This window comes from Annulohypoxylon maeteangense (assembly GCF_022496945.1).
Source record: "Annulohypoxylon maeteangense strain CBS 123835 unplaced genomic scaffold GGS22scaffold_18, whole genome shotgun sequence".
NCBI classification, from domain to species: domain Eukaryota; kingdom Fungi; phylum Ascomycota; class Sordariomycetes; order Xylariales; family Hypoxylaceae; genus Annulohypoxylon; species Annulohypoxylon maeteangense.
Genome location: NW_025953265.1, coordinates 210,138 through 235,168, shown reverse-complemented (window position 1 = coordinate 235,168; position 25,031 = coordinate 210,138). Strand labels below are relative to the sequence as shown.

Genomic DNA, 25,031 nt, shown 5'->3' with positions numbered 1-25,031 from the left:
ACTCAATAGATCACTAGAACTAACCTGGGAACTATAGCGTAGAGGTCAATCTCACAGCTCTTCCTCCGTGCTGTTGGCAATCATATTGCTAAGGGGACCCTTCTTAAGCATGATGCTCATGATCTCATACAACGCATCCGCAGCCGCCATAGTGGTGTGCTCAGCGTTCGTATCGTAGGCAGGCTAGTCATAAAATATGTCAGCAGTGGCATTCATCACCATCATCATCCCAAGCCAAGTCACCATTGAACGTAGGATATAACTTGAAAAAAAAAAAAGAGAGAAACACTCACAGCAACCTCAACAATATCCGCCCCAATCAAATTAACCCCCTCCAGCCCCCTCAAAATCGTCCTCAGCTCCCTTGTACTCCACCCCCCAGTTTCCGGGGTCCCCGTAGCCGGCGCAAAAGCCGGGTCCAGGGTATCGATATCAAGCGACAAGTAAACGGGCTTCTCCGTGCCCACACGTTCCAGTATCTTCTTGATAATGCCATCAGTGCCAATGGTGTCGACCTCGCGCGCCTCGACGATCGCGAACCCGCAGTACCCGTCGTTGGCGTAGTCCGAGGGCCCGCTGAGCGTCGTGCGGATGCCTGCGTGGATGTTGGTGTCGTTCGCGAGAAGACCTTCTTGTGCTGCGTGGTAGAAGTATGTCCCGTGGTTGATGCTGGCGACTTCGGAGGGGGAGCCGCCGAAGACTTTGGGACGCCCTGTTGTGGGGTTAGCGGTTAGGGGGTTGGGGAAGGGAGGGGGGACTTGCAGGTGTCCAGATGGCTGTCGAAGTGGATGACGGAGACGGGGCCGTATGCTCGGTTGATGGAGCGGAGGAGTGGGAGGGTGATGGTGTGGTCGCCGCCGAGGGTGATGACTCGTGGTAGAGTCTTTCCCTTCTTAGATGGTCCGGGCTTGTCCCAGGCTGTCTTTGGTGGTCGGGATAGGATGTTGTAGTGGCCTTCCTCGATCTGCTTGAGGGCCCATGTGTTATCGTAACTATGACTTGATTAGAAAAGTGTTGGATGGAATATGGAATATTGTTCATACGATGTCACTGGGATGTCTCCGCAGTCGAGGACCTTTGCCCATGAGTTAAAGGGGTTCGTGTCTAACGGGACGTTGTAACCTCCACTGCATCATAAGGTCAGCTGACCGTAAGGGTAACGTCGTATATGGATATAAAAGGTTATATACTAGAGATTTAGACGTCGTGATCCTTGACGAATACCTGAAGGACCGAATCTTGCACCAGGTCGGTATGATGTACCGGTATCGAAAGGAGCACCTTGACCCTTAGTTAGTGTAAGGGTCTATAACCATATCCAATTGACCAACCAATGAAGGCGAGATCATAATCTATGTCATCATGACCAAGGCAAGGCTGGTACGGCAAGCGTCCAAACGTTGTGATCCCAGAGAAGACCGAATCGGCCTGTGTTCCACCATCACCAGGAAGGGTGTTATACCACAAAGACTGATGCGGACCGGAGAGCGTCTTCTGATTATCATGCGTTCCATGGGCGGTAGCATAAGCTACATAGCCAAGAGTGAAGAGAGCCGTCAACATATTGAAAACTGTCGATTCTCACAACATAGCACATATGCAAGAAATTGGAACTTCTATCATCCTATGGGAATTCATCCCATTATAAGTCTTGTGTATCTACGGCTTACTCCTAAGATCTTCTCTTACCGATAGAACACCGATATCAATGCCGCAATGATGGCAATGCTCGACTAAGGCCGGGAGCTTATCATGAACTATTCTCGTCCACTGAGAGAGTAGAATATTGCTGGAAAGATCCATCTCGACTGGAGATCGATGCTTGACTTGCATAGTGGAGATGTCAGTATATGCCAGTAGATGTCATCCAGAGGTTTCTTGTTAGGTAACTAGATAGTCGGAGACGGCTACAAGCACTAATGACATAGCTCTTCGAATGCGGGGGCATTAGATAAAGCTTCGTGAGCTAAGATCTATACTGTTTGAGTTCACAGACTAGGTAAGTTCTTGCGGCATTGCATGAAGGGACAACTCACTCATCTTATTATAGGTTATATGCTCTAGCTATCAGCATGAGAAATGAAGCATGGGCATTGGCGGAAGTGAAAGGGGTCCGACGACTTATATAGATTATATTTGTGTGCCTTTTTCGGATAGGGGACCGAAAGTAGAAATCCCACGTGGCAGGATTCGACAGACTTGGCCAAAAGATAGGTAGGTTAAAGCTGATTGCGAATTGCGAACTGCCGGGTCGGCTAGTCCTCTTCCCCGGCCAGGCGTTACGAGCGCGAAGGAGTGATATAGTGATAGCCACTGAGATAAGAACATAGATCTGCATGTCTCTATTATAAAGATATATCCGTACGATGAGTAAGGAAGTGGGTAGGTCTACGGTCCGTTTCAAGACGGATACCTGCAGGTCTGTTGGTATCGTATCGTATTAGGTACTGTATCGTATTGCTTTTCATGTAGTGATTCGTCGTCTTAGTGGACTCTCCTGATTATTAAAAAGGGGGCGATCTGGCCATTTCCCCTTACCATTCATGCCACTCGTCGATGTTCCCTTCTGTACCTCAATAGTAAGAATATTTGCTGGATTGGATTAATTAAATTGGAACTGTGGCCTTCGATTCTGCGACCGTGAGTCGCAGCGACAGCTTGTCATGTTTTTCCCGACAGTCCTACAGCCCCCACCATTGCCGAATCCTTGGGAATAGGGATTTCGTCATGACGATGGGATTTTATATTTATTCGTATTTGATTAGTAGTACCGTGGCTCATTAAATATTCTTGGGATTTGGATGGATTGAGGAGGAAGGGCCGTATGGTTCCGGTTATGCGTAAGGTATGCGTACTTACTATGTAGTAGGTACAGGTATGGTATGCGTATATTATGCGCCTAGAACGTCGCACTCTTTTTGTGTGTCCTTTTCTAAGAGGTGTGAGAGGTGTGGGAAACGCCAGCCGCCCTTTTGACCATGTTGGGACCCAGACGACGGCGAAGTCGCACGTCGGTCTAGGGTGTCGTGCATTGCTCCATCTGATTCGTCTCGAGATGTCTGCAGGCTAAGCAAGACTGGCATGAGGCCGAACAGCCTTGTGCAGTTCGAGAAGCTCATTTGTCCTGGTGACTTAAGTGGCTGCAGAAAAGATGGTCATGATCCACTCATAGCTGCAGATGAAGAATAAGTCGACCTCCCACACTTCCATACTAACTCCCCAGCTCCCATACTTCGACGATACAACGTAACTTGTTAGTTTCTCGTCTCTTTCGTCGGAGACTGGGCGCATATACTTACGTATCTCTCTCTCTCTGCTGTGATGCGTAGTGCACGCGCCCGCGCCAACACCCGCAGCAAGTCTGAGATTTAGAGATTCAAAGGATCATGTACGAAATATCTAATGTAACGAGCCAGATCTAGGCAGGATCGTAGATGTCGAGGTCCTAATTGCGTTACCTCGTCTTCTCTTTCGGAAGATGTACATATGTACTCCAAGTACTCCAACGGACATGGAGAAAGTAAAAAGAAAGTGGAAAAAACAAGGAATCGAACTACGCTTATCCGGGAAGTTGTTCCTCGCTTGTATCATACATGTGAGCTTGACGTTATGTAGTACAGCCAGTAACAACCCTCAGGTGCCTTTTAGAAGCTAGCAAAGATTCTAGCACTAACCAACTAAGGTTAGATGCCGAACACTTTCAGCACTTCCCAGCCCCCCAGCCCCCGACTTCCGAACAAGAACCATCCATCCTTCTCCTCTATCTTTGAGCAGGGGAACAGGGGAGGAGGGGCACCTGGAAAGAAACTCAATTCTCTGACGTTGTTTCCTCGAGCCGTTCCTCATTCACTAGTGTTTTAGTGTTTTAGTGCGTGAAGGAAGGTTGGAAGTGGGAAGGACCCGACATCGTCTCCAGGGCTATCAGCTGCACTCAATTAAAGTCATTTATTCGTTGCAGTCGCAAACCTTGAAAGTACATACATACATACCTACATACAATACAATACACATATACGATACGTCTCCTGATAGTGCTTTGCGCAACCTTGGACCTTGGAACTAATGCCAGAAGTCCAGAATCCACTGTCCACAGTCCGTTCAAGGTTCTTTTCATAGATCATTACACATTATACATTACACATTTTGCTTGTTAGAATCTATCTATCCTACTCCGGTCTTTTAATCTGTTCGTCTGATATACTGTGGCTTATTGCTGTCGCAAGCCGTAATATTTCTTAAACATCTGATTCAATTTTTTATGCTTCCTCGAATATATTGTCCAATGGACAGCGCCTAGGGAAGATGCTTTTTGTAACATGTCCTGCAAGGTCCTAAGCATTTCACCTTCGATCTGATCCCCAATTCGGTTCCGATCGCTGTGAGTGGTCCAATAGTCGGCACATTTTATCAAAAAAGCCACCCCCAGGCAGGTCGACTTTGCGAGGACCTCAGAGCTACCTGCGTCTGCATCACGTAGGGGGTTTGCAGAGGACAAGAAACACCTGAAAGGGGGCACCTGCGGACTACGTGCTCGTTTTTATAAAAAAAATACGCAACCAGTTCTTGCCCCCCAAAACAGTATCGTTCCTCTACAATGCGAAGGATCATCTGGTCTGGTGCAACCCAGCTAAATAGATTTTAAGATTGTCGGCAACAATGATAGATGCTATTCTTTCCCACTCAACTATGCTCGCTTCTGCCGAAACCGTCTCGCCCGCGGCGTCGACAACCCTTTATTTCGACCCTCTAAACGATCAACCTCCACTTGGTAAACCTATCTATGGTAGTCCACAGGCTTTTAAGAAACATAAAATTCTCCCGCATCCGAGAAATAATCGGCCGACTTCGACAACTAGGAATCGCCATTCCCGTGACCTATCCATCGATACGACGTCAATCCCGGAATCGCATGTGAAGCCAGAAGCACCGTCCACCCCGACTGACCCGAAGCACGACGATAGTCCCAACGTTAAAGTTCCTGGGCCTGCTCTCCCTCCTACGCCACCGGCACACTCTCGTACTTCTTCGGAAAGCCACTCGATTCGGCCGTCAAGTCCGACCTATGTCGGTAGTCCGGTGCGAAGTGCTGCAAACACCCCAGTGGACACGACACCGAGAACTCCACCTCACCAGACGAGTCCACCCACGCCAGACGTGACCCCTCCGCAGCCCGAGCGTCGATCGAGACCCTCTCGCCCCGTTTTAGCAGATCGCGTCCCATCTAAGGCCACAGCGGATTCTCAGGCGGAATCATTCACCACAGCACCCGAAAACCTGGAGTCTTCTGAAGAAGACGATAAACTCCAGTTGACACCTCGACCCATCCTGACCTCTAGCAAGGCGACCCAGACCGTAGCGAGACGCGTAATCGACGCAAGACAAAGAAAAGCGGCGGACGTGGGGCTAGGCTTAGGTCTCGAGTCTGACGATAATCTTACACCTGGGACGAAACGAGAATTCTCAGCTTTTGATGGTGACTGGGGTAATACTGCCAGCGAAGCTAAGAAGGGATGTGATGGTAAACACGAAAGGAATGCTAGAGTGGAGAAGCGACGTGTCCAATCTAAGACTAATGGATCAAAAGCTGAAGTAGTTGAGGATGTGACAATTACTCCGACCAATGCGACAAAGGCTTTACGATCGATGCCCCTATCTGACCGATTACATACGCAACCCTCACCACCTCCGGAATCTACGAACAGGGATACGCGTTGGACCGCGCCGTCTACTTCCGAGTCCTCGGTAAGTACTGACGTTAGGCGGTCCTCCGGAATGTCCTCGAGATCTACGGTCTCTACGGTCGTAGAGGCTATTTTAGTCGGGACGCCTCCTCAGAGGCGTAAGACGTTGCGCCATGTCAGAAAACAACCGGCCCTTAGGGATTCTAGCTCCGAGATCTCACCGTCGAGCTCATCGGCAAATACGTCCCTTCGCCAGACGGACAGTGCTCAGCGTGCAAGACCTCCTAGGAGGGCTATCGATACCACTGTGCGATCAGAAAGTCTTGCATCTACCAATACGGCTTACTCTGTCGCTAGTCGAAAGGCCCGCAAGGAAGTTTGGAAGAACGGAGGAATTCCCGTAGTTGTCATTCCTGATCGCAGAACCTCGATGAAAGCTACTGAACCACCGTCACTAAGATCTACGAGTAGTCACCACTCCAAGAGAAGCAATAGTTTAAGTTCGGCACCGCTATCAAATTACTCTAAAGTGAAGGACTTGACACCCTATTTTGACAAACCGTCTCGAAGAGGTAGATCAACTTCGGAATCCGAAGGGTCGGTTCGGGTGGATGAATTAACCATGGACTATCCTCCAATCGTTCCTATGCGTAGATCTTCTCTTTCGGCACCAACTAGTAGGAATGGGTCTAGGGCGGGATCTCGTGCTGGATCACTGACCGCCGAAAGCTTGAAGGCGCACAATACTTTCTTGGAGGAAGAGGGCAAACAACAGCACCAACAGCACCAACAGCAGCACCAACCACCACCACATGTAACAGTGGAACGTGCGCCTCCCGTCGAGTATATGAATACTCCTCCCGATCAGAGACAACCTGAGCCGGCTCTATCAGTTGAGTCGCACAAAGATGCCTCCCATGACCACAGGCCACTTGTCGATAATAACGGGGACCCCTTCTTCGGCAAACGGTTGACAGCGCACAACACCCCATTTTCTCAGGCATCTGTCGAGACAAACGGGACTCACTCTGCGGCAGATATCTCTGAAGCGATGGCGGTGAATATTTACCCACACCAAAACAAATCTGTTTTGATGGTTCATCATATGTCGAAACCCGCCGATCCTGTTGATTCTGCAAACGCCCTGCGGAAGCTAGAGCCTCCCCAGAATGGAAATGTCGCGGGAACGGGAAAATTCCTAAACACTCCTAAAATTATAGCGAGTGGTCCGGATGGAGCACCCGCGACACCTCCCCAACCCCAGTTTTCGATGGACGATGTAGATTCCCCTCTAAGAAACCCGCGCGCCCCTCCTGAGCCGCCTGCAATTAAGTTTATTCCAGCTACGCCGTCTGGACTTACCCCGACCGCCGAAAAAGAAAAGATGCTTGGAAACTACTTTGAAGAGACCCAAAAACGACCTTCCCTAGTGCGTCGTGCTTTTAGCCTTCGCAAGAGCTCTGATAATGTTCGGCCACCTGGTTTCCTCTCGCGGACTCTGTCTCTCTCGAGGACACTTCGAAAAGACACCACCGAGAATCACACTATCGATAAGAGTAAGGATGCCAAACCACGCCAGTATCCAACAATCGACGACTCGCCACCTGATGAGTCTAAATTACACCCATTCTGGCGACCTACCTTCGATGATGATGACGAAGAATTCGATGACTGGGAGCATGATATTCCTCCGGAGGTAGATACTGTGTATCGGTACCCGCCAGTCGCTCGCCGCAGAAGTTTGAGCGAACGAATGAAACGTACATTTGCCATCCTTCCGATAGAGGATGAAGATCACTACACAGCTTCCGGCCAGCGCAGCCCAGAACGTCGAACAGTCAAGCGTACGCCGAGTGGTAGACTTCGGGTGATGAGACACCATGATAGCTCTAGTAGTCTTGACTGGGGTAATCGCCGGTATTCCCGCGACTACGAGTCCGAAGGACGACCATCAACTGCTCCTGACGATTCAAATCGACGCGTTTGGGGCATCGAGAAACGTGTGGACGATAGAGGACGCAGGCTTTTCCCTAGTTGGCAGGACAAGCTAGAACAGTATCGACCGCAGAATCTTCAGCGCAGATTGAGTGAGCATCGCCGACAGAAGCGTACCGAGGTTCTCCGACAAAAGATTAGTGGGCCGCGCGAAGTCCGCGATGGCGTAGGCGAGGTCATCAAGCGCAACAGTTATAAGGGTCCTTCTTATCAGACTGCATCGAATATCCAATCTTCAGCAAACGGCAAGACATACTACCAACAACCGGAAATACATCGACGCCGGGGACCTATCCGAGTCTAGTTACATTGCGATTTCTGGATTTTGTTCTGAATTATATTCGTATAGGTTCTATTGATGGACGACTTTGTCTTGCGACTAAGTGTAGTGTTTGACTGATGACTTTCCATACTCCCGTTATCATCATCGCCATGATTACTACTAAACACCTACCACAACTAACAACAATTCCACCCCCCTTAACGACCTGTCATTTACCCCCTGATGATGCATACGAGCTACGATAAAAACGACCTTACATATTCCCCCACATCACGACTTGAGTTACGAATGATTTCTAGCCGGTTTTCATTTCCGACATGAAACCGGATTAAAAAGGATAAAGGGTTTTTCTATTTCTACTACGGACAGCATGTTGGATGTGAGAGTTTCGGAGAACTGGGAGGGTGTAAAGGGGAATCAATGGATGAATGGAGGGAATGTAACTGACGAAGTTGTTCCTTTTCCTTGGCATATTTGTTACCCCCCCTTTTTTTATTTACTTCGGAGTTACGAATGAAGAGAAGAAACCTGCTATGAATACCAATGACGATGAGTTTTATGCTACTCTGGATTGAGACTTTGCTTCTCGGCTTTTGGGCGTTTCCGTTTTTTTGGTGCTTTTGCTTAGGTACTTGTCTGTCTTGCCTTGTTTACGTCGCCGCTGGTGGTGATGTATTGTATGGAGATAGATGTTTTGATCTGACAACGAGGAATAACGAAAATGAAGAGTGAAACATTGATCACATTACAGCATTTTGGACCTTAATACCCCATACTGCTAGTACCGTCACCACACCCTATGTATGCATCGTAGTCTAACACAAAAATTGTTGTATTCTCGGTCAGAAAAACTACTGACTAAAGTGGTATGGTATATGCCTCAAACGAAGAAACGCCTTGAATTGCCATTCTTTTCGGGCAATGCAGGAAAAGGTAACCCCCTAACGCCTTGCCTCGCAACCAATGTTCCATGGCTGTTCGTCGATCCAGTTACAGTTCCTCGAGTAATTGACTTGTTGTTCTTTTCTTTTCTTTTCCCTTCACTATGCTTTCTCTACTCTCGTGAGAGCGAGAGCTTCTGTTGTACACTTAGCCTGTACACGCGGAGACGTGGGAGAAGCCTTGGGCGATCGTAGCTCGATGTCGTTCTAACCATGAATCCGTTGCCAACATCCAGTCGTCTGCTTAGACAATCCGCGAAAGCTGTCCGCCCGATCTTCGACCATTTTCTATAGCCCCGGTTTAAGCAATCGAACGTGGCCTACATCCTAGCCCTCTTGAACGGCGGCCTTCCCGCAACTCTTCCATCCCAGTAATCATCGTCCCGTCGTCTATGCTTCTCACCGCCAAACCCAACACCGCGATCCTAACGCCCAGGAGGCCCAGACTGTCCAGGTGGAGGCGGGAACCCGAGTCCACCAGGAGGCGTAGGACCACCCGGGAAGCCCTGTCCTGGAGGCGGCATGCCTGGGAACGGGAAGGGAGGCGCGTTGGCTCCACCGGCGCCCGGGGGCGGGAACGGGAGACCACCTGGGGGAGGAGGGAACGGGAGACCGGAGCCTGGCGGTGGCATGGGTAGGCCGCTGGGGCCGGGAAAGGGCGGTGGAGGGAGGCCGCGGCCGCCTTGGCCTGGTGGTGCTGGGTGGACGTGTTAGAAGCGCGGATGACGGATGCTGGGTTTTGTGGTGGTGTACTTACGAGGCATACCCCCTGGGAAGGCGCCGCCGGGCGGTGGTGGCATTCCGCCTGGTAGGCCGGGGAACGGAGGAGGCATTCCGCCGGGGAAGTTGAAGGGGGGAGGTGGCATTCCTGGGAAGCCACCTGCTGCTGCTGCTGCCGCCGCTGCGGCGGCCGCGCCTCCGGGCTGGTTTTGGGGCAGCATGGGGTTAGCGTGGGCCTGGCCCTCGGCGGCGTAGGAGGAGGTGATGGAGTCGATGACGGATTGGGCTTTCTCGTGCCCGATCTGCTGGTAGTAGTCGACGACGTTGCGGAGGTGGTTGCGGCCGCTGTTGTGGGCCTTGCGCACGCTCATGCTGTCGTGCGTTAGGTAGACGTCGCAGTAGTCGCAGAAGACTGTTTACGTTTGTTAGTATTGCTGTATGATAGGTACTTTGAAGAGAGTAGGTGTGGTTTGGAGATAGGGACTTACACTTCGGCATCTTGACGGCGTGGTCTTCAATGCAATCTAGAGATGGGGTATGATTGAAAAGAAGAGATACACTTTGGAGATGAAGTTTGCGAATGCGGACGATACAAAAGATACAAAAGGTTGGAAGCTTAGACGCGAAAAAGAATTGGGTCCACCCCTGTCATTTAGGTGAGGCTCGATCACACGTGACTTAATCGCTGCAAGGCTATTGGAGCCACTAAGATCCGTAGCGTGTGATTGGATGGAAACTTGAACACGTATTACAACCCGGTACAAAGTTACATCGAAACACTCAGATCCCTAAAGTTCCTAAAGTTGTTAGCTCTGAACGTTGAAGCTCCTGGTTCGACATTCTCCCCTTCCCAAGATCCAATTCCTTGGGAGACGAACACGACGACGCAAACCCGAACACAGACATTATGGCTTTGCCACGAGCATTGCTGCAGTATATCTGCGGCTTCGTGCTCTTGATCGCCTCAGTTAACGCTTTGAAATTCGATCTGACGGCACGCGGTCAGAGCGACAAGAAAACAGAACGATGCATACGGAACTTCGTCGCGAAGGACACTTTGGTTGTTGTCACGGCCACTGTTGGCGGGAGTAAAGGAGATGGCATGATTGTCAATATGCACGTATGTCGATCCCAAAAAGCTACATCTACACCTCTGATGCATCGCATCGCGAGTGAGGCAACACACCACGAGTGAGGCAACACACCACGAAGGGTTGAACTAACAAAGGATTGTGAATCGGGCTACAGATCTTAGATAATGTAGGCAACGAGTACGGAAAGCCAAAAGACGTTGTAGGCGAACAACGCACCGTCTTTACCTCCCACGCCGACGCCGCCTTCGACGTGTGCTTCGAGAACATCATGACACACTGTATGTCCCCCTATTCCCTGTCCGTCATTTCCTCCATTTTCTACTATCTCTACTTGTGTGTGTCGAGTCGATAGTGGGAAAAAAAGGAATGGGCTAAAAAAATACCCACCGAAATAAGCTCTTAACCAGTTCAAACCAGCGCGCATGAACAACCCGAGCCGACACGTAGAACTCGACATCGATATCGGTGCCGACGCGAAAGACTGGTCCGCCATCCAGGCCACCGAGAAGCTAAAGCCCGTCGAGACGGAACTGCGCCGCATCGAGGAGTCCATTGCGGATATTGTCCGAGAGATGGATTACCTGAGGGCGAGAGAGCAGAAGCTGCGCGACACCAACGAGAGCACGAATACCCGAGTTAAGTGGTTTGGTATAGGTACCACGATGCTGCTTGTTGCGCTGTGGGGCTGGCAGATCATGTACCTGCGCGCTTACTTCCGATCGAAGCACTTGATTTAAGAGTATACAATACCTACCTAAGCACCTAAATCATATTTCTCGCAAGATCGAGGATTGCGTTGGTCTAGGTATATCAAGGGACAAGCAAGCAATTAGTCACCTAATATCCGTCTTGGACAGGACTTATGACTTATCGCAGTTAAGGAGTTAAGACTTTTGCAGAGCTTCAAGGCAGAAGGGGGTAAAGGCGTGATACGAGTATTTTTGGAGGGCAAAAATGGTTACGGTGGCATGGAACACGATTCTTTCATGCTTTTGTACGCATAATCTGTATAGGCGTCGCCTGACGCTGCGGAGTCTGGAGACGAATATAAAAATGAACGACTCAATATTTGAATTGTTATGCTCGTAAACCGACTTTCACGTGAAATCGTAGATCCCCCCTGAAGTATCCTGGTATCCTAGTACTTCGTATATTATCAACATAGTTGTTTCCAATTCTTTTGAAGCCGATCGATCGGATACAAACGGAAGCCAAGAGCACCCGGTCCCTAAGAATCCGGATCGGCGGGGAGGGGCGGCCTCGGTAATTTTCATATGATTCGCGAATTACAAAGCTTCAATTGACAATTGACTCGGAGCTACAAAGCTCCAAGCTTTTTAAGCTAAGAGCTCTCTCCAACTACGTCAACGATTTGACTACACGAATCCCACCTTTCCTTTTATCTCTCATATCACATAGTGGGATGTGAAGATACGATTAAGGGAAAACGACAATTCGATTTGAAATAGCGCCAATATCGTGCAAAATAAAGTACTGTCTTGCTCAATTGATTAAGAACAATGGCGTCGGCAGCTTCAACAATTCCCCGCAGCATCTTGCGTGTGGCGCAAAGGCCTTCGTCTGTCTCTGCTGCTAGACGATTCCTGCTCTATCGCCCGTTAAGCAGCACAAGCGCCCACCGTGCTGGCATCTTCCCAGGCAATCTGCCGCCCATGGAGCCGCAAAAGCAGCGTGGTGTGCAGACTGAAGGAGATGCCCAGGTTGGCGAGCTCGAGGGTACTGACTTCCGCATTGAGCCCATAAAAAGAGTTAGTGAGGATGATAGTACGATGCGAGCGAGATTGGTTTGTATGTCCACCCAGTCTCATTACCTTTTATATATCCTCGTTATATATACTATATATTCAATATCCGTTATACATACATACACAACCCGCTGAGAAATCCACCCTACTATTCGAACAAGCGTAGACTAACCAACCCCACCCCCAGACCAAAGCCGCAAACGCGGCATCCTCGAAACCGACCTCCTCCTCTCCACCTTCGCCGACGCCCACCTCCCTACCATGACACGGGAGCAAATGACCCAATACGACCTCTTCCTCGACGAAAACGACTGGGACATATACTACTGGGCGACGCAGGAACCTCCCTCCAACACCGTATCCTACGACGCCCCCTCTCCCACCTCCACTTCCACCTCAGTTCCCACCCCATCCATAGAAACCCAAGACACAAGCTCCGCGGACTACGCCGGCGGCGTCGAGGCCGCGATCTCCGAAGCCACACCGCTCGACACCTCGCCCTCGTCGCAAGAGACCTCAATCCCCACACGCTCCACCTCCACCGTCTCAACCCCCTCTTCCTCCCCGCACCACCTCTCCGAAACGCTAAGCACAGGCGGAACCCCCGCCACCGGGGACGCAGGAGAGGGCAAGGAAGCAGCTGCAGCTGCGTCCGCCGCAAGCGAGGAGCCGTATAAACAGCAAGGAGAGACGGGGGAGTGGGCGCAGACGGTGGGGACGTTTAAGCCGGCGTACCGCCCTGTGCCGGAGCGGTGGAGGGGAAGTGAGGTGTTGAGGTTGGTGCGGGAACATGTAAAGGCGCGGGCGAAGGAGAGGGGTGGGATGGCTTTTATGCCGCCTTTGCGACATCCGTGAGTTCATGGAGTGGTTATGGGGGAAGGAAGGAAAAGGGGAAAAAAATAAAATGGTGTAATCATGATTAACTAAGGGCTTTCTCGTTGCGACAACTGGTCGTATATGGTGGGAAGAGGACTTGAAGGATTCATTGAGAAAATGCGTCTCTCGTCTGTTATTCTATGAACAAACGATGTAGCAAAATTATTTTAATACGCATATTTCAAGCCGAAGCTATGCTTGAAACCTTCCTAGCACCCATAATACTTGAGGATTTTGGAAGAGTATGAAACATTATTCCCAGTCTCTCATCAAATACAGTAAAATTACTTGATGGTTTAATTAATCGAATCGAACATATAATAGACTCACTTAATGTATAACACCAAAGAAGCAAACAAACAACAGATCAACACATTCAACAAACCACACAGCTCAAGCAGAAGAAGCAACAATTACAATAACAACAGCAATAGCAAATAATAAAACAAGAAGTCAACAGCTAACCTAACCAATACACCAATACGCCCCCAAACCCTCCCCCTAGAATGCCACACCCAAATGCCATTCATAATCATCAATCGCATGGACTCTCATGAAGAACTCGAGTTCGAAAAAAGTCTGGAACAAAAATATATGTAGAATGCCATATTCTCTCACTCACTCTCACCATACCTAGGTAGGCTACATAGGTACCTAACCTAATCTCTCCTCTCTTTCTTGCTCCTCCTCTTCCTCTTCTCTTTTCTTCTCTTCTCTTCTCTTGTGTCTTGAAAACAACCCCAACACGTCCACGAAACGCCGTTTACCCCCCTCAATGCCATTCGCCATTCATTCGACGGTAGTGGTATCTTCCAAACCAAAAAAGCACAACAAGTAATCAGTCAAGCAAACAAGCAGCCTTAAAAAAGGTCATTCCCCATTCCATTCTCCTGCTCCCGGAGCCGAGGCAACACGGACAGACAGACGGACAAGTAATCCGGACGGGGGTAATTCTTTTTTTTCTTTCCTCGGTTAGAGGTTGATATACCAATACACATCAACCCCCGCCCCCGCTCTCTGGCGGCAGTATCCTACCCAGACTTCTCAGGACCTCCATAACAGGCATATCCTTCGTGCCGGCGCTCTTTCTCTCCTTCTCCTCCCGTTCCTTCAATCTCGCCGCGCTGAGAGCGAGAACTTTGTCTGCTTGGAAGGTGCCTGAAGCCACTGTTCGCTCTAGCTTGTGCACGTTTGCGGAGAGTTGGTCGATGCTGTACTCGAGGGATTCGTGCATAGCACGGAGCCGTTGCTGCAGTTTCTGCGGCTTTAGGATAGAGGAAGAAGAGGCGGGCGGGTTCATGAGGGAGTTTAGAATCTGAGCTTCGTCTGCGTCGAGGAGGGAGGCGTCTGGGAGCGGGAGAGACTTCGTGTCTGTTTCGGGGAAGAGCGGTGGGAGTTCGGGGGGCGGCTGTTTGAGGGATTGCCATGTTCGCTTTTCTGCTTTTAATCTGGGATTTGTTAGCATCGTCTATAAGCTATTTTAATGATAATGAGTCGTATGAAACGTACCGTTTTATCCTCTCCTCAAGCTCACTTATTTTTTCCTCGTGCTCGATATTTCGCGGGTTCGGCTTCACTATAGCCGGAGGGCGCGGTATATCTTCTCGAGCAAACCAGTCAGAGAACTCCGACCTCGAAGCAAAATCCTTCAATAGTTGATCCTGAATCGCTCGGGCTAGAAAATCAACGTTAGTTATAGAGTAGGTCGTAGGTATTGCTACCTTTAAGGAAATATCTTACCCCCTAGAATCTCATTAGAATTCGTAGACCCTAACGGTGGTTTCTCTGATAATGCTCGTTCTCCACACCACGTTAATAGCTGCTTCATCCGGCGCGGTTCCATCAGCTCGGCCTCGATATGCTTGTAGAACTCGCCGGAGTCCACCGCCTTGTGCGGTATCGCATTGTGGCCATTTTCTATGAGTGAGCTTGCTCGCCGTCCGCGCATGCCTAGACTGCTTCTTCGGGCACCTGTTTTCCTCCGCATCTCTTTGTTTCGGTTCATGATCGGCGTATCACTAAACGGCAGCGCGATCTTCTTAGACTCCAAAGCATTATCTCCATTTCTTCCTCTGGGCTCGTCTCTGGGCGTTGATTCGATTGCTTGAATTTCTTCTTGGGGCTCTTCCTCCTCGTGCACCTCTTCGACCCGCTTCTTCTTTTTATTAATAATCCCATTCGTAGCCTTCACCGGTTCCTTCTCTGTCTTTTCCGCAGACGGTCGACCTCTTCGCCGTGTACTTCTCTGTGCCGGTCCAGGTGGTGGTTGTGGCGGTGTTTGCGCTTCATCTTGATCATCTGACATTTGACTAGACCTCCTCTTCGCATTTCTCCTGGGTGCAGGGGCAGGTGCTGGTGCTGGTGCAGATACCGGAGCGGGTTGTGGTGACGGTACTTCTTTATTCTGTTTCGGTCTGCCTCTTCTTGCTATGGGTGCTGATTTTTGTTTTGGTGCTGGAGCTGGAGCTGGCGCTGGCGCTGGTTCGTCCTCAGGTATCGCTTCTGGCTGCGTCTTTATCCGCTTCGATCCTCGCGTGAAATGAAAGTCACCATCCTGCTCATCATATGCTAAAAACACAAATTGCGGTCAGTCGTTCGGCTATCAACAAACACCGATACTTCCAAACTGAATTCCCCCGCGGCGGATTAAAGGGTCAACGTACCGGCGAGGCGCGAGCTCCTACGACGCTTGGGCTGATTGCTCATGCTCAGGACTTGTAGTGGCTGACGGGTTTGCACGAGGGTAGTCATGGACGCTGGGGTAGAGTGCGCATCTGTTCGAGATTATTTCGGAGTTGGAGTCGCGCGGATTTGGTGAAGTTTGACGAACGCCTCGATCGGGCAGTAGCGCGAAAAATGTATAGCTTTGACCGCGTCAATCAATTGGCGGTGGGATCAATTATACCGGATGATATCTCGAATCGCGTAGATCTTCGGGTACGGTAAATATAAATGTTGCTTTTTTGGCGTTGACTTTATTTCGTAAGCGGATCGTTAAGTTTTTGGTCGTCGGTGTTGGCGTTACAGGGAGTAGTGACGAGGCGCGAAGATGTTCCTTCCACTCATTCTCAATGTTTACATAGAACTGTTTATGCACAGGCCACCACTAATGTAGCCTCGCCGTGACCCACTTAGCCCCCTCTCTCTACATACGACCGCTTATGCGAGTAAATGAAGCCAATTTAGCCAATTAAAGGGGATTATGAATTTACTACGTATCAATATTCAAAATCATTCATATCTCGACATGCATAACATGTCACTACTAGATAGCTAGTTACCAGTTATTTATATTCTATAGAATTATAAGACAATCACATGGGCACATCAGCAAGACCTCTTTTAAGACAGTAAATCGTTCGCTAAGAGCCTACGTGTATCAGCTAGCTAATATAAACGGCCGAAACGAAGACCAGAAACTCCCGAGATAGACGTTGATGGCGCGAGTCCCTATTTGCGCATCATCCCGTCCCTTCTCAACGCCTAGGTTGTAATAGCAAAATACTTCCAGTGTTCCCCTCCTTAAACACCGTTTTTAATGTGTATGCCCAGCCAGATACGTACATATATCAATATCACCCGATAATATGGCGAAGCTGTAGGCGATACGTCACCCGCTAACGCGGTAAGACGTGCCACAATGCAGCCATAGCCTAAACGCCCTATCGTGCTCTCGTGAATTTCCGAATGTTATTACAGACGCAAGAGTTAACAGGCAGACGTCCCCTCGTCTGGGAACGTTCGCCAACCTCTACTGTCGTCAGAAGAGCAGGAGCGCCTAATCACTTTTCCTACCACCCAATACCATTAAGGTGTTTTCTTTTTTCTTGAAAAAAACAGCCAAACGCATGGTGACCAAACATCCACAGGGACTGAGACGTCTACTGCCCAGGACCCGCGATATTGATCACTCCTCTTTGCTCTTCGTTGTAGTAATCTATATTCGAATAGACGGAACTTTCGGGAGAGACCAGTTCATCCTATGAGAAGCGTCGCTGCACTCCCTGACCCGCCATAACGGGTTGGTTCGTGATGGGTGCTGCCATCCCATAGGGGTTGATCTGTGGGTTGTAAGTCTCCATCGCTTGTTGCATGAACGCCCCGTGCAACCCTTGCTGCTGCGTCACCGGACAATCCTTATGGGCAAGCAGAAGGGTCTTAAGATTAACGACTTCTTCCCTGAGCTGAGAAATCTGCGCTGTTAAGGCATCGTTCTCACTACTGAACATCTCCACTTTACTTTGGAGATTAGCCAACCATTGCTTCTTACGTTGGCGACATTTCAACGCGGCAACCCTGGATAGCTATGTCAGCAACAGAAGTCAAGATGCAACATCCGAATAAACATACCTGTTTCGTTCAAGGAAGTTCTTCCGCTTTTCTTCATCTGTCATTTTCGATTTACCATGCGAATCACCGCCCTTTTCATCATCCTCTTCATCTGAGGACATGTCATTGCCATTCAATGATGGAGCTGTCTTTGGCTTTTTATTAGCAGGCTGCTTCGCGGGTGCCTCCTCGGCTTTACGTCGTCCGTTGGTAGCTGCACCACTGCCACGCTTTCCCTTCCCCCTCATGTTTGGCTTCGCGGGTTCGCTGTCGTCCGAAATCCCACTAGCTGCCTCGCTGACTCCCCTCGTCGGCGACGCAGCCGTAGCACCATTACCATTCATCTGTGGCGATGTACTACTAGCTTGGTTGGGTGGTGGTGGAGCAGGGTGAGCATGAACTGGCTGATTACCACCGACAGGATACTGCGTTTGGGTGCCGTTTCGGCCCTGGGCGCCCTGGGCTAACATGAACAAACCGTTGGCAGCGTCGTTGTCATGGGGATCAAATGCACCCGAAGATTGCTTGGCTTCGGTCTTCACCTGTGCCCCGTTCGTCTCTGGTTGCGACGTCACGGGTTGTGCTTGCTGCTTGTCACGATTTGCTTTCGCGGCTGCTGCACTCATGGCGGTTCGATGAAAGTCGAGCGTGCTAGGGGTGGCGGTACCACTTGCTAATTGTGCAAAGAGAGCTTGCGAGTTGGGACTCGGGGCAGGGAACATAGAGCCACTTCCACCCGGTGTCAGGCCGGTTCGTAGTGAACTCTCATTAGGTGTAAATCCACCGCGCAGTGTATGCGACGTGTCGCCGAAGTAGTCATTCGCCGGACCGGAAAGCATCGCCGGACTGAGCGGTCCCGTCCTAAGAGATCCGCCTCCCCAGTTGAATGGCGTGCTTCCGTTCCCCGGCAACAACGACGACGGCGAGGTCAAGGCAGCCACACTGGGCAACTTAGTACCACCGGGGGTTTCCACCGTGCCTCCCGTGCCAAATGATTGTTCAAATGGGTTGGGCTCGAGGCTCAGGTTACTCGAGAAGTAATCGTCGCCGGGTTTGGGTGGAGGCGCCAACGGTCGACCAGGTTCGTTGTTGGCAGCACTCTCCGACTTCAGCTCGGGTTTCTTGTCGCCGTTTGTTTCTGCAGAGACGTGACGACGACTGTTAGCAATGACGTCCAATTGAGCGCATCCCAATTATTAATCGGGAAGGATTATAACTAGGGAATAGGGATAATAGATGATGCCGATAAGCAACGACGGCACGGTATAGTGACCAGTGACCGATGTGTAAGGGTCAGTGCGAAAGAACGGCAGACAATCGGTGAGCTCACCTGACAAAGGATTATCTGATGATTTGGTCTCGGTCGGAGCCATAGTGACGACGATGACGAAGTTGGTTTTATGGCGCTGGGTTATGTGTATGCGTGTGTACGTGCGTTCTGGGGAAGGTATATGATGTAACGATACGCTTGACGCACAACGGCTGACTTGGGGGGAGGCAGCTTGCAAAGAAAAAAAAGGCAAACTACCTCTGGGAAATTAGGAGCGAACGGGTCGCTAACCTAGGATATCGTGGCGTTTAATTGATGAATGAGTGACGATATAGGCTAGACTAAATGAGAGATACGTATTTGCTATTGAATTTTGTATGGTTGCTGCTGTACTTGGGGCGTTGTGTTGCTGTGAATTGGCGTTGACGCAGTTTGGATGGGAATGATAAGTTGCAGGTGTTAGAGGGAGATGTTGGGCGATGAGGTCATGAGGGAAGAAGTGACATAAGGGGTGGTTTTTGGGAGAAGAGGCAGGCACAGCAGACGTAAAAGCCCCCCGAAAAATGCTTGGAGCCGAAGGTGGACAAGGCCCGCACTAGACATGGATTGATCATCCAATGGACGTGTGGAAGGCGTGATCGAAGATCCCTAAGTACCCGGACAGTGCGCCTACGTAATTCCCCATTTGTTTTAGCTTTGGTTAAGCCTGTTTGGGTAGCCTGCTAGTGTCCACTATTATATTCGTGCCTACCAATTACCAAATTATCCTACCAGTTCCTTACCGATTTCCTACCAGCCAGTCTCTCTGGCGTAGTACACGCTGTCAAGGGAGGTTAGCTAGGATACCTAGGTACACGTATGATAATTACATGTACGTATGATACTTACCTTGACTGTGATTCGTCCGGTTGCTTGAACTGGACGGGCTTTTTACCTTCTTCGAACCGACGGCCCCAGTTTGATTTGGATCGGAACGGTGAAGTTCTCTTAGATTGGAGATTACACGTTAAAAAACATACGTTTATTAGAAACCAAATCGGCTTTTTTACGCTTCAGAAACATAAACTCACTTTTTGGCTCTGAGTGTTCTAAAATGCTCTTACTCGAGCGCGATAAATATTATATGTACATGATGACTTTACATATTCTTAGATGACAATGACATCGTCATCCACATTCTACATAAACCTTATCTCTAATATCTCCGGTTTGTCAGCGCTTTTATTGAGTCACACCAACCCAGTTTCCCATTGCCATTTCGCAAGTCTACAGCATCTGAAAGGTGTGTAATAGGTGGTAGATAACGATTCTGATCTTGTATTCATTCATTCTACATGATGTAGTAGTACACATGCGCATATGTATACATGTATATCAAATGCGTATAATGGTTAGATACTATGTAGGAGCAGCCAAGCAAGCCAGACACGCAGCAGACACGTTAATAGTTGACAACTGGATTCCCCAATATCAAGTATCTGGGTACATCCATAGATGGGTAAGCAAAAATTGGAAATGCGGATCTGAAGCTCGATTACAAAGACTGGTGCGATCGCGATCAAGGACACGAGGAATAAAAAAAAAAGATGGCCAAGAAAAGCGGGAAGGGGGATGAAGGGTGTCTGATATGTAATGGAGGCTCGAGTTCAATTACAGGGGAGTCAAGACAGGTCTCGTACCAACCACGCAGCCTAAGCCTGCCGGAACTCTAGTCTTTTACCACTCTTTATGTACCAGACTCTTAGAATGACGCTAGGTAAAATGCGGCAGGCACATCCACACCATCCTACCCATCCAGTCCATCCAACAACTCTTAATCGCTCTGAGAGGTGGCAAAAAGAATATATTCCAGTAAAGTCAGACTCTTTCTTCGAATCAAATATCCCGGCTGAGATGCAAAGACCTAGTCAATTTTGCCTTCCCGGATACATCCCGTCGCGTCTAACAAATTAGAGCACGACAATCGAAGGGGGGAGGCTCCGCGGGAGACAAATAGTTAATAATACGTATGTACTTCGTACGAAGTATATGTATGCAAAGAGAAATAAACTGAATGAAAACATTTGGGTGGTTTGTTGAATCGAAGGGATGGATTTTTATCATTTACATGATTCGCCCATCCAAGAATTTCTATCCTTGATTAAGAACGACTTGCATGCAATAGACTTACCTTCCTCAGATATTCAAGTTTACGATGGCCATCCCCCCTATTCTTTCCATACCGTACTTACCTGCCCATTGCCTGACTGTTTGGTTACATTTCAACTTTGCGCCTTCTTATGGAATTCGAGAATACAACTGAGCGGTCGCAACTGCCAGGGATGTGATGAATTTCGCGTGGAGAAAGAAAATTTAGAAGGAAGATTGGAAGAGGTGGTCAGGGCGGGAAATTCGCAACGAATTACGTCACTCTCTAAGTACCACACCCAGTGCAATTTAATCCTTGGCAAACTGTATCTTTTCTTTATTATTATTTTTTTCCATCGTAATTTTTTTTCTTTTTAGTTTTTTTTCATCTCTAAAAGTCTCGCTCCTGGGATGTTTCCCAAACCGGACAGGCTTCGAATGACCAAGGACTACTACGGATGTAAGCAGTTCAGGCCGTTGCAGTATTTCGCTATCTTAGGCGCTTTCGTGATTGACTGCCGTTCGAGATCCAAGATCGCGGGTTGACTGATCACGCACATGGAGATCGCCTCATCCAACATTTAGATACATATCAGTGGTCTGCCAGTCTGCCGGTCTGCTAACAGAAGCTCGAGCCTACATATTTTGGAAACGATCTTCGCATGGATATCCTCCCTTTTATTCCATCTTTGGTAGACGGAATCTCAACTCCTGTTGCCCTTCTATTCTTATATATGCACACGTGTGAAGAAGATTCCAATACTCCGTCGTGATTTTATCCGCGAGCTTAACACGGAGATTCTGTATTATCTACGCATAGACGATGACGCAAGTCTTATGGCATCATTAGAACATTGCCGCTAATCATAGAACCTTGCTACATAAGTTCTAGACACTCGCGTCGCCTAAAATCTGAGGCTGCTTACAAACACGCTATCATTTTAAGTATCACTTTCTAGCCCCTATTCCCGTCACTATTTTGAAGATATATATGTAAAGCTCTCGAAAACTCGTGTTATTTGACAATTTCAATAGTAAACACGAGCTTATCGCCGCATGTCGGCTTCAAACGGACTAGATTATATCTTGACGCGCATCATTCTCGGTACATTGCCTCATCCACCATACCTCAGCTACATAATACGGTAACATCCAAGTCATCACACAGCATCTGAATACATTAGCGTCGCACTACATACTACCGGTCCTCTCGGCAGTCGACTCCGGTTAAAGCTACTAGAAATGCCATTCGGAAATTGACCCCAAAAGGCCATACAGATTCGTGAACCAACTTCAGCTTGGCCAATCAATCAAGGAGCTTCCGAGTTACTATACAAAGCTTAATTAAGCGTTTCTTCGTTTCTTATTACTTCTCATATTAGAACACTTGAGACTTCAATGAATTACCGTTACTAGTATAGTCTCAGTAGTCTCATGTTGATTTACAGCAAAGTCCACACTCGCGAATATGCCCCTTATCTTGGCATAGATATATTGAGCACCAAGCATCAAGTGTCAATAACACATGATGGTTAACATGTCACAAAATCTACGCAGTCAGAGTTAATATCAATTGTCATTCCGATTGGTATTCCTCAAGTGAGCCAGCCTGACAGCCACCTAGGCATACAGATAACAGCAAATCCAGTCCTCAGTTTTTGGTCGTCGATAAGCCCCTAATTGACATCAAGAAGAAACTCCCGCAGACCGACACGCTCAATCGTGTCGTCGTATTTCTCCAAGCGGAACGTCTTAGTCGGTGCATGAACTAGAATGGATCCGAACATCCCCTCGACTTCAATGACGATCTGACGTTCGTCGACGCTCACCAGTTTGCCCTTATCCTTCTCGGTCACTCCCCAGTATACCGAGTGCATCTTGACGGCGTCTCCTTTCGCAAATCTGTCGAGTATGGGCTGGTGTTGACTAAGAGCCACAAGATCCACATCGCCTTCCGGTTCCACGAACGGAGCCGACATGGCCATGAGCGCGGCGTGGTAACCACTTGACACCTGTGGGAGTACTTGTGCCTCGGCGACATCCATGACTTGCTTGAAATTCTCGAACCACGCAAACGCTAGTGGGAATTGGGGTTCGTCGATGATGTCCCGGCCGCGTTCTCCGGCCGCATAGTATAGCCAACTCAGAGGCCAAGCGACGTAAAGCTCCAACAACGTCGGGGTTGGAGTTAATCCTAGATGGCTTGTCTCGCCCACGAAGAAATTCTGAGTGATGAGATCCATGTAGGATTTAAAACTCGTGATAGCCGTCTCCCGTAGTTGTTCAACAGGGCTGTCATTCTGCGAATAGGTGTCAGATAATCCCGAACCGATAACGTCTGCATGGGCCAGGATGAATTCCAACTGCGGTAGGGGACGCTCCGAAAGGGACATCGCGTGTAGTAGGAGACCTCCCTCGGTGGCCACGCTTCGCACGAATGCCACCGCACCCTCGAAGGAGGTATGTCCGTTCAGGTCGGGGTTCGTGGAAGACGGCGGGAAGGCCTTGTCCAATGCCGACGTCATGAGATCGATGTCAAAGTAGACATCTCGTCCAATGCAAAGGATAGGAACGCATTGGTACTTGATTCCGAGATACGGTTTGATATCCGGTTGCAAGTTCGCGGTCGACTTGAACTAAGGTACTCTGTTAGTTTTGATATGGTTCGACGAGAACATATAGTAGGTGATCTACCAAAAGACGGGTTTCAAGTGGATGAAATAATTGAATCAAGATAATAGAGACGCGAAATCAATGAGGTTATTGGAACTTACAGTCTGCGTGAAAGGAATACGGCGCAGAATCAGGTACCACTGAATGAGCTTGCTTGTCGGCGACACCTCACAGCAGTACAATACCACGCGCGCCATAGGCAGGCTTGAGGCTGCCGGTGCTGATACTGAATCCATACGGCTAGTAGTGAAGTGTGATTTCCTAATGGAGATAGTGAAAGGTTCCGTCGGTGACGGGACTGACTAGGAAATATTAGATGATTTCTATCGAAGGAGGCCAATAAAAAGTGATGAAACTTACGGCTTAAATACTTGACAGCGTAGTAAACGCGCAAAGACGTGAGAAACCTGTCTTCTACTCCTGCTTTTATGACTACCAAGTTCCAGAAACGATGAAATCGTTACTGGAAAAAAGGTATTGGAGGTAGAGTATTGGATTTCTTCGCAGAAAGGCGCGAAATTTGGAAGGGAAGAGGATGAAATTGAGGGGAGAAGGGGAGGAAACGTGTAGGGAAGATATTTTTTGGATGGCAGGAATTGCTGAGAGGTGTTGTTTATGAATGCCTCTCTCGTCTATGATATAATTTCTAACCAGTATGTAGTGACGCCCCTGAAAATAACTATCTTGAACTACGTCGACGGCTTCCAACACGAGGCCGTCTCTATGGATAGCTGGGTGCCTATCCTACCGCTTCTAAGCATCTGAGCATCCGCCATATTGGTATTACATGTGAGATACTTCGGTAAGGTGGACAAGGACAATGGATACACCCTCATTCACCTAGTCACATTCTGCTTATTTGCCTCTATACAAGTATCTCAGAATCAACGGCGACTCCGTGCTGGCCTACATCTAGACAGTCGTTAACATATGTTAATGGTGAATCTACAGACATCTTTGTTCTGGTCTACCTCCAGTCTCATACGACATATACTCTCAGGTCCGTTGGTTAATCTATTTGTAAACTACATATATATATATATAGGTATATAGGCGTGGTCCCAGAGCTAATGAGATACAATCTTAGAAGTCTACAGTTCTAACAAGAAGCCGTTTCTGATGATCTTCATAGAGAGTTCTAGGTAATATTCAACCTGGACTGTAGGGGTTACAATGAAAATTACATTTAGGTACGCAGGTATAGTTTAGGGTGTGAAAATAAATATCATTTTGGCAAAAAAGTGAAAGAAGGGATTATTCTAAGATAAAGTGTTGA

The 25,031-nt window shown here is 48.7% G+C and overlaps 8 protein-coding genes across 8 annotated transcripts; 3 read left to right on the top strand and 5 right to left on the bottom strand.

Annotated features, from left to right (window-relative positions):
- Positions 1–51: 51 nt before the first annotated feature.
- On the bottom strand, positions 52–1,563 carry GGS22DRAFT_181482 (Arginase/deacetylase; the record flags this gene model as incomplete). The annotated part of the gene is made up of 6 exons (XM_047963867.1): positions 52–183; positions 294–712; positions 763–992; positions 1,044–1,127; positions 1,191–1,281; positions 1,332–1,563. The coding sequence occupies 6 exons, from the start codon at positions 1,561–1,563 to the stop codon at positions 52–54; spliced, it is 1,188 nt and encodes a 395-aa protein (XP_047815531.1).
- Positions 1,564–4,385: 2,822 nt separating this feature from the next.
- Positions 4,386–8,241, top strand: GGS22DRAFT_55142 (uncharacterized protein). The gene has a single exon (XM_047967400.1). The coding sequence runs from the start codon at positions 4,657–4,659 to the stop codon at positions 7,978–7,980; it is 3,324 nt and encodes a 1,107-aa protein (XP_047815530.1). The 5' UTR covers positions 4,386–4,656; the 3' UTR covers positions 7,981–8,241.
- A 969-nt stretch (positions 8,242–9,210) lies between these two features.
- On the bottom strand, positions 9,211–10,227 carry GGS22DRAFT_55135 (U1 zinc finger-domain-containing protein). The gene is made up of 3 exons (XM_047967399.1): positions 10,109–10,227; positions 9,658–10,032; positions 9,211–9,588 (listed from the first exon to the last, which is right to left on the bottom strand). The coding sequence occupies exons 1-3, from the start codon at positions 10,116–10,118 to the stop codon at positions 9,326–9,328; spliced, it is 648 nt and encodes a 215-aa protein (XP_047815529.1). The 5' UTR covers positions 10,119–10,227; the 3' UTR covers positions 9,211–9,325.
- A 490-nt stretch (positions 10,228–10,717) lies between these two features.
- On the top strand, positions 10,718–11,800 carry GGS22DRAFT_171626 (emp24/gp25L/p24 family/GOLD-domain-containing protein; the record flags this gene model as incomplete). The annotated part of the gene is made up of 3 exons (XM_047962638.1): positions 10,718–10,740; positions 10,869–10,992; positions 11,111–11,800. Coding segments are annotated over exons 1-3 (478 nt in total), but the record flags the coding sequence as incomplete, so codon positions are not given.
- A 91-nt stretch (positions 11,801–11,891) lies between these two features.
- On the top strand, positions 11,892–13,611 carry GGS22DRAFT_171624 (DUF339-domain-containing protein). The gene is made up of 2 exons (XM_047962637.1): positions 11,892–12,523; positions 12,668–13,611. Exons 1-2 carry the CDS (start codon positions 12,235–12,237, stop codon positions 13,333–13,335), a joined length of 957 nt encoding a protein of 318 aa, XP_047815527.1. The 5' UTR covers positions 11,892–12,234; the 3' UTR covers positions 13,336–13,611.
- Positions 13,612–14,089: 478 nt separating this feature from the next.
- Positions 14,090–16,219, bottom strand: GGS22DRAFT_55116 (Mis12-Mtw1 protein family-domain-containing protein). Its single transcript, XM_047967398.1, has 4 exons — positions 16,020–16,219; positions 15,097–15,924; positions 14,866–15,031; positions 14,090–14,804 (listed from the first exon to the last, which is right to left on the bottom strand). Exons 1-4 carry the CDS (start codon positions 16,105–16,107, stop codon positions 14,354–14,356), a joined length of 1,533 nt encoding a protein of 510 aa, XP_047815526.1. The 5' UTR covers positions 16,108–16,219; the 3' UTR covers positions 14,090–14,353.
- Positions 16,220–16,696: 477 nt separating this feature from the next.
- GGS22DRAFT_171620 (Aft1 HRA domain-containing protein) lies at positions 16,697–19,529 on the bottom strand. The gene is made up of 3 exons (XM_047962636.1): positions 19,016–19,529; positions 17,707–18,823; positions 16,697–17,652 (listed from the first exon to the last, which is right to left on the bottom strand). The coding sequence occupies exons 1-3, from the start codon at positions 19,056–19,058 to the stop codon at positions 17,337–17,339; spliced, it is 1,476 nt and encodes a 491-aa protein (XP_047815525.1). The 5' UTR covers positions 19,059–19,529; the 3' UTR covers positions 16,697–17,336.
- Positions 19,530–22,129: 2,600 nt separating this feature from the next.
- GGS22DRAFT_171619 (uncharacterized protein) lies at positions 22,130–24,040 on the bottom strand. Its single transcript, XM_047962635.1, has one exon. It carries the CDS (start codon positions 23,605–23,607, stop codon positions 22,759–22,761), a length of 849 nt encoding a protein of 282 aa, XP_047815524.1. The 5' UTR covers positions 23,608–24,040; the 3' UTR covers positions 22,130–22,758.
- Positions 24,041–25,031: the final 991 nt, after the last annotated feature.

Bases quoted from the DNA above. Each gene is read 5' to 3' on its own strand.
- GGS22DRAFT_55142 (XM_047967400.1), top strand. From the start codon at position 4,657: ATGATAGATGCTATTCTTTCCCACTCAACTATGCTCGCTTCTGCCGAA.
- GGS22DRAFT_55135 (XM_047967399.1), bottom strand. The intron at 9,589-9,657 runs GTAAGTACACCA...CAGCACCACCAG, and splicing joins CTTCCCAGGGGGTATGCCTC to GCCAAGGCGGCCGCGGCCTC.
- GGS22DRAFT_171624 (XM_047962637.1), top strand. From the start codon at position 12,235: ATGGCGTCGGCAGCTTCAACAATTCCCCGCAGCATCTTGCGTGTGGCG. The intron at 12,524-12,667 runs GTATGTCCACCC...CCCCACCCCCAG, and splicing joins GATGCGAGCGAGATTGGTTT to ACCAAAGCCGCAAACGCGGC.
- GGS22DRAFT_55116 (XM_047967398.1), bottom strand. From the start codon at position 16,107: ATGACTACCCTCGTGCAAACCCGTCAGCCACTACAAGTCCTGAGCATG. The intron at 15,925-16,019 runs GTACGTTGACCC...TTGTGTTTTTAG, and splicing joins TAGGAGCTCGCGCCTCGCCG to CATATGATGAGCAGGATGGT. The intron at 15,032-15,096 runs GTAAGATATTTC...TTGATTTTCTAG, and splicing joins TTCTAATGAGATTCTAGGGG to CCCGAGCGATTCAGGATCAA.
- GGS22DRAFT_171620 (XM_047962636.1), bottom strand. From the start codon at position 19,058: ATGGCTCCGACCGAGACCAAATCATCAGATAATCCTTTGTCAG. The intron at 18,824-19,015 runs GTGAGCTCACCG...ACGTCTCTGCAG, and splicing joins ATCAGATAATCCTTTGTCAG to AAACAAACGGCGACAAGAAA. The intron at 17,653-17,706 runs GTATGTTTATTC...ATAGCTATCCAG, and splicing joins AACTTCCTTGAACGAAACAG to GGTTGCCGCGTTGAAATGTC.
- GGS22DRAFT_171619 (XM_047962635.1), bottom strand. From the start codon at position 23,607: ATGACGTCGGCATTGGACAAGGCCTTCCCGCCGTCTTCCACGAACCCC.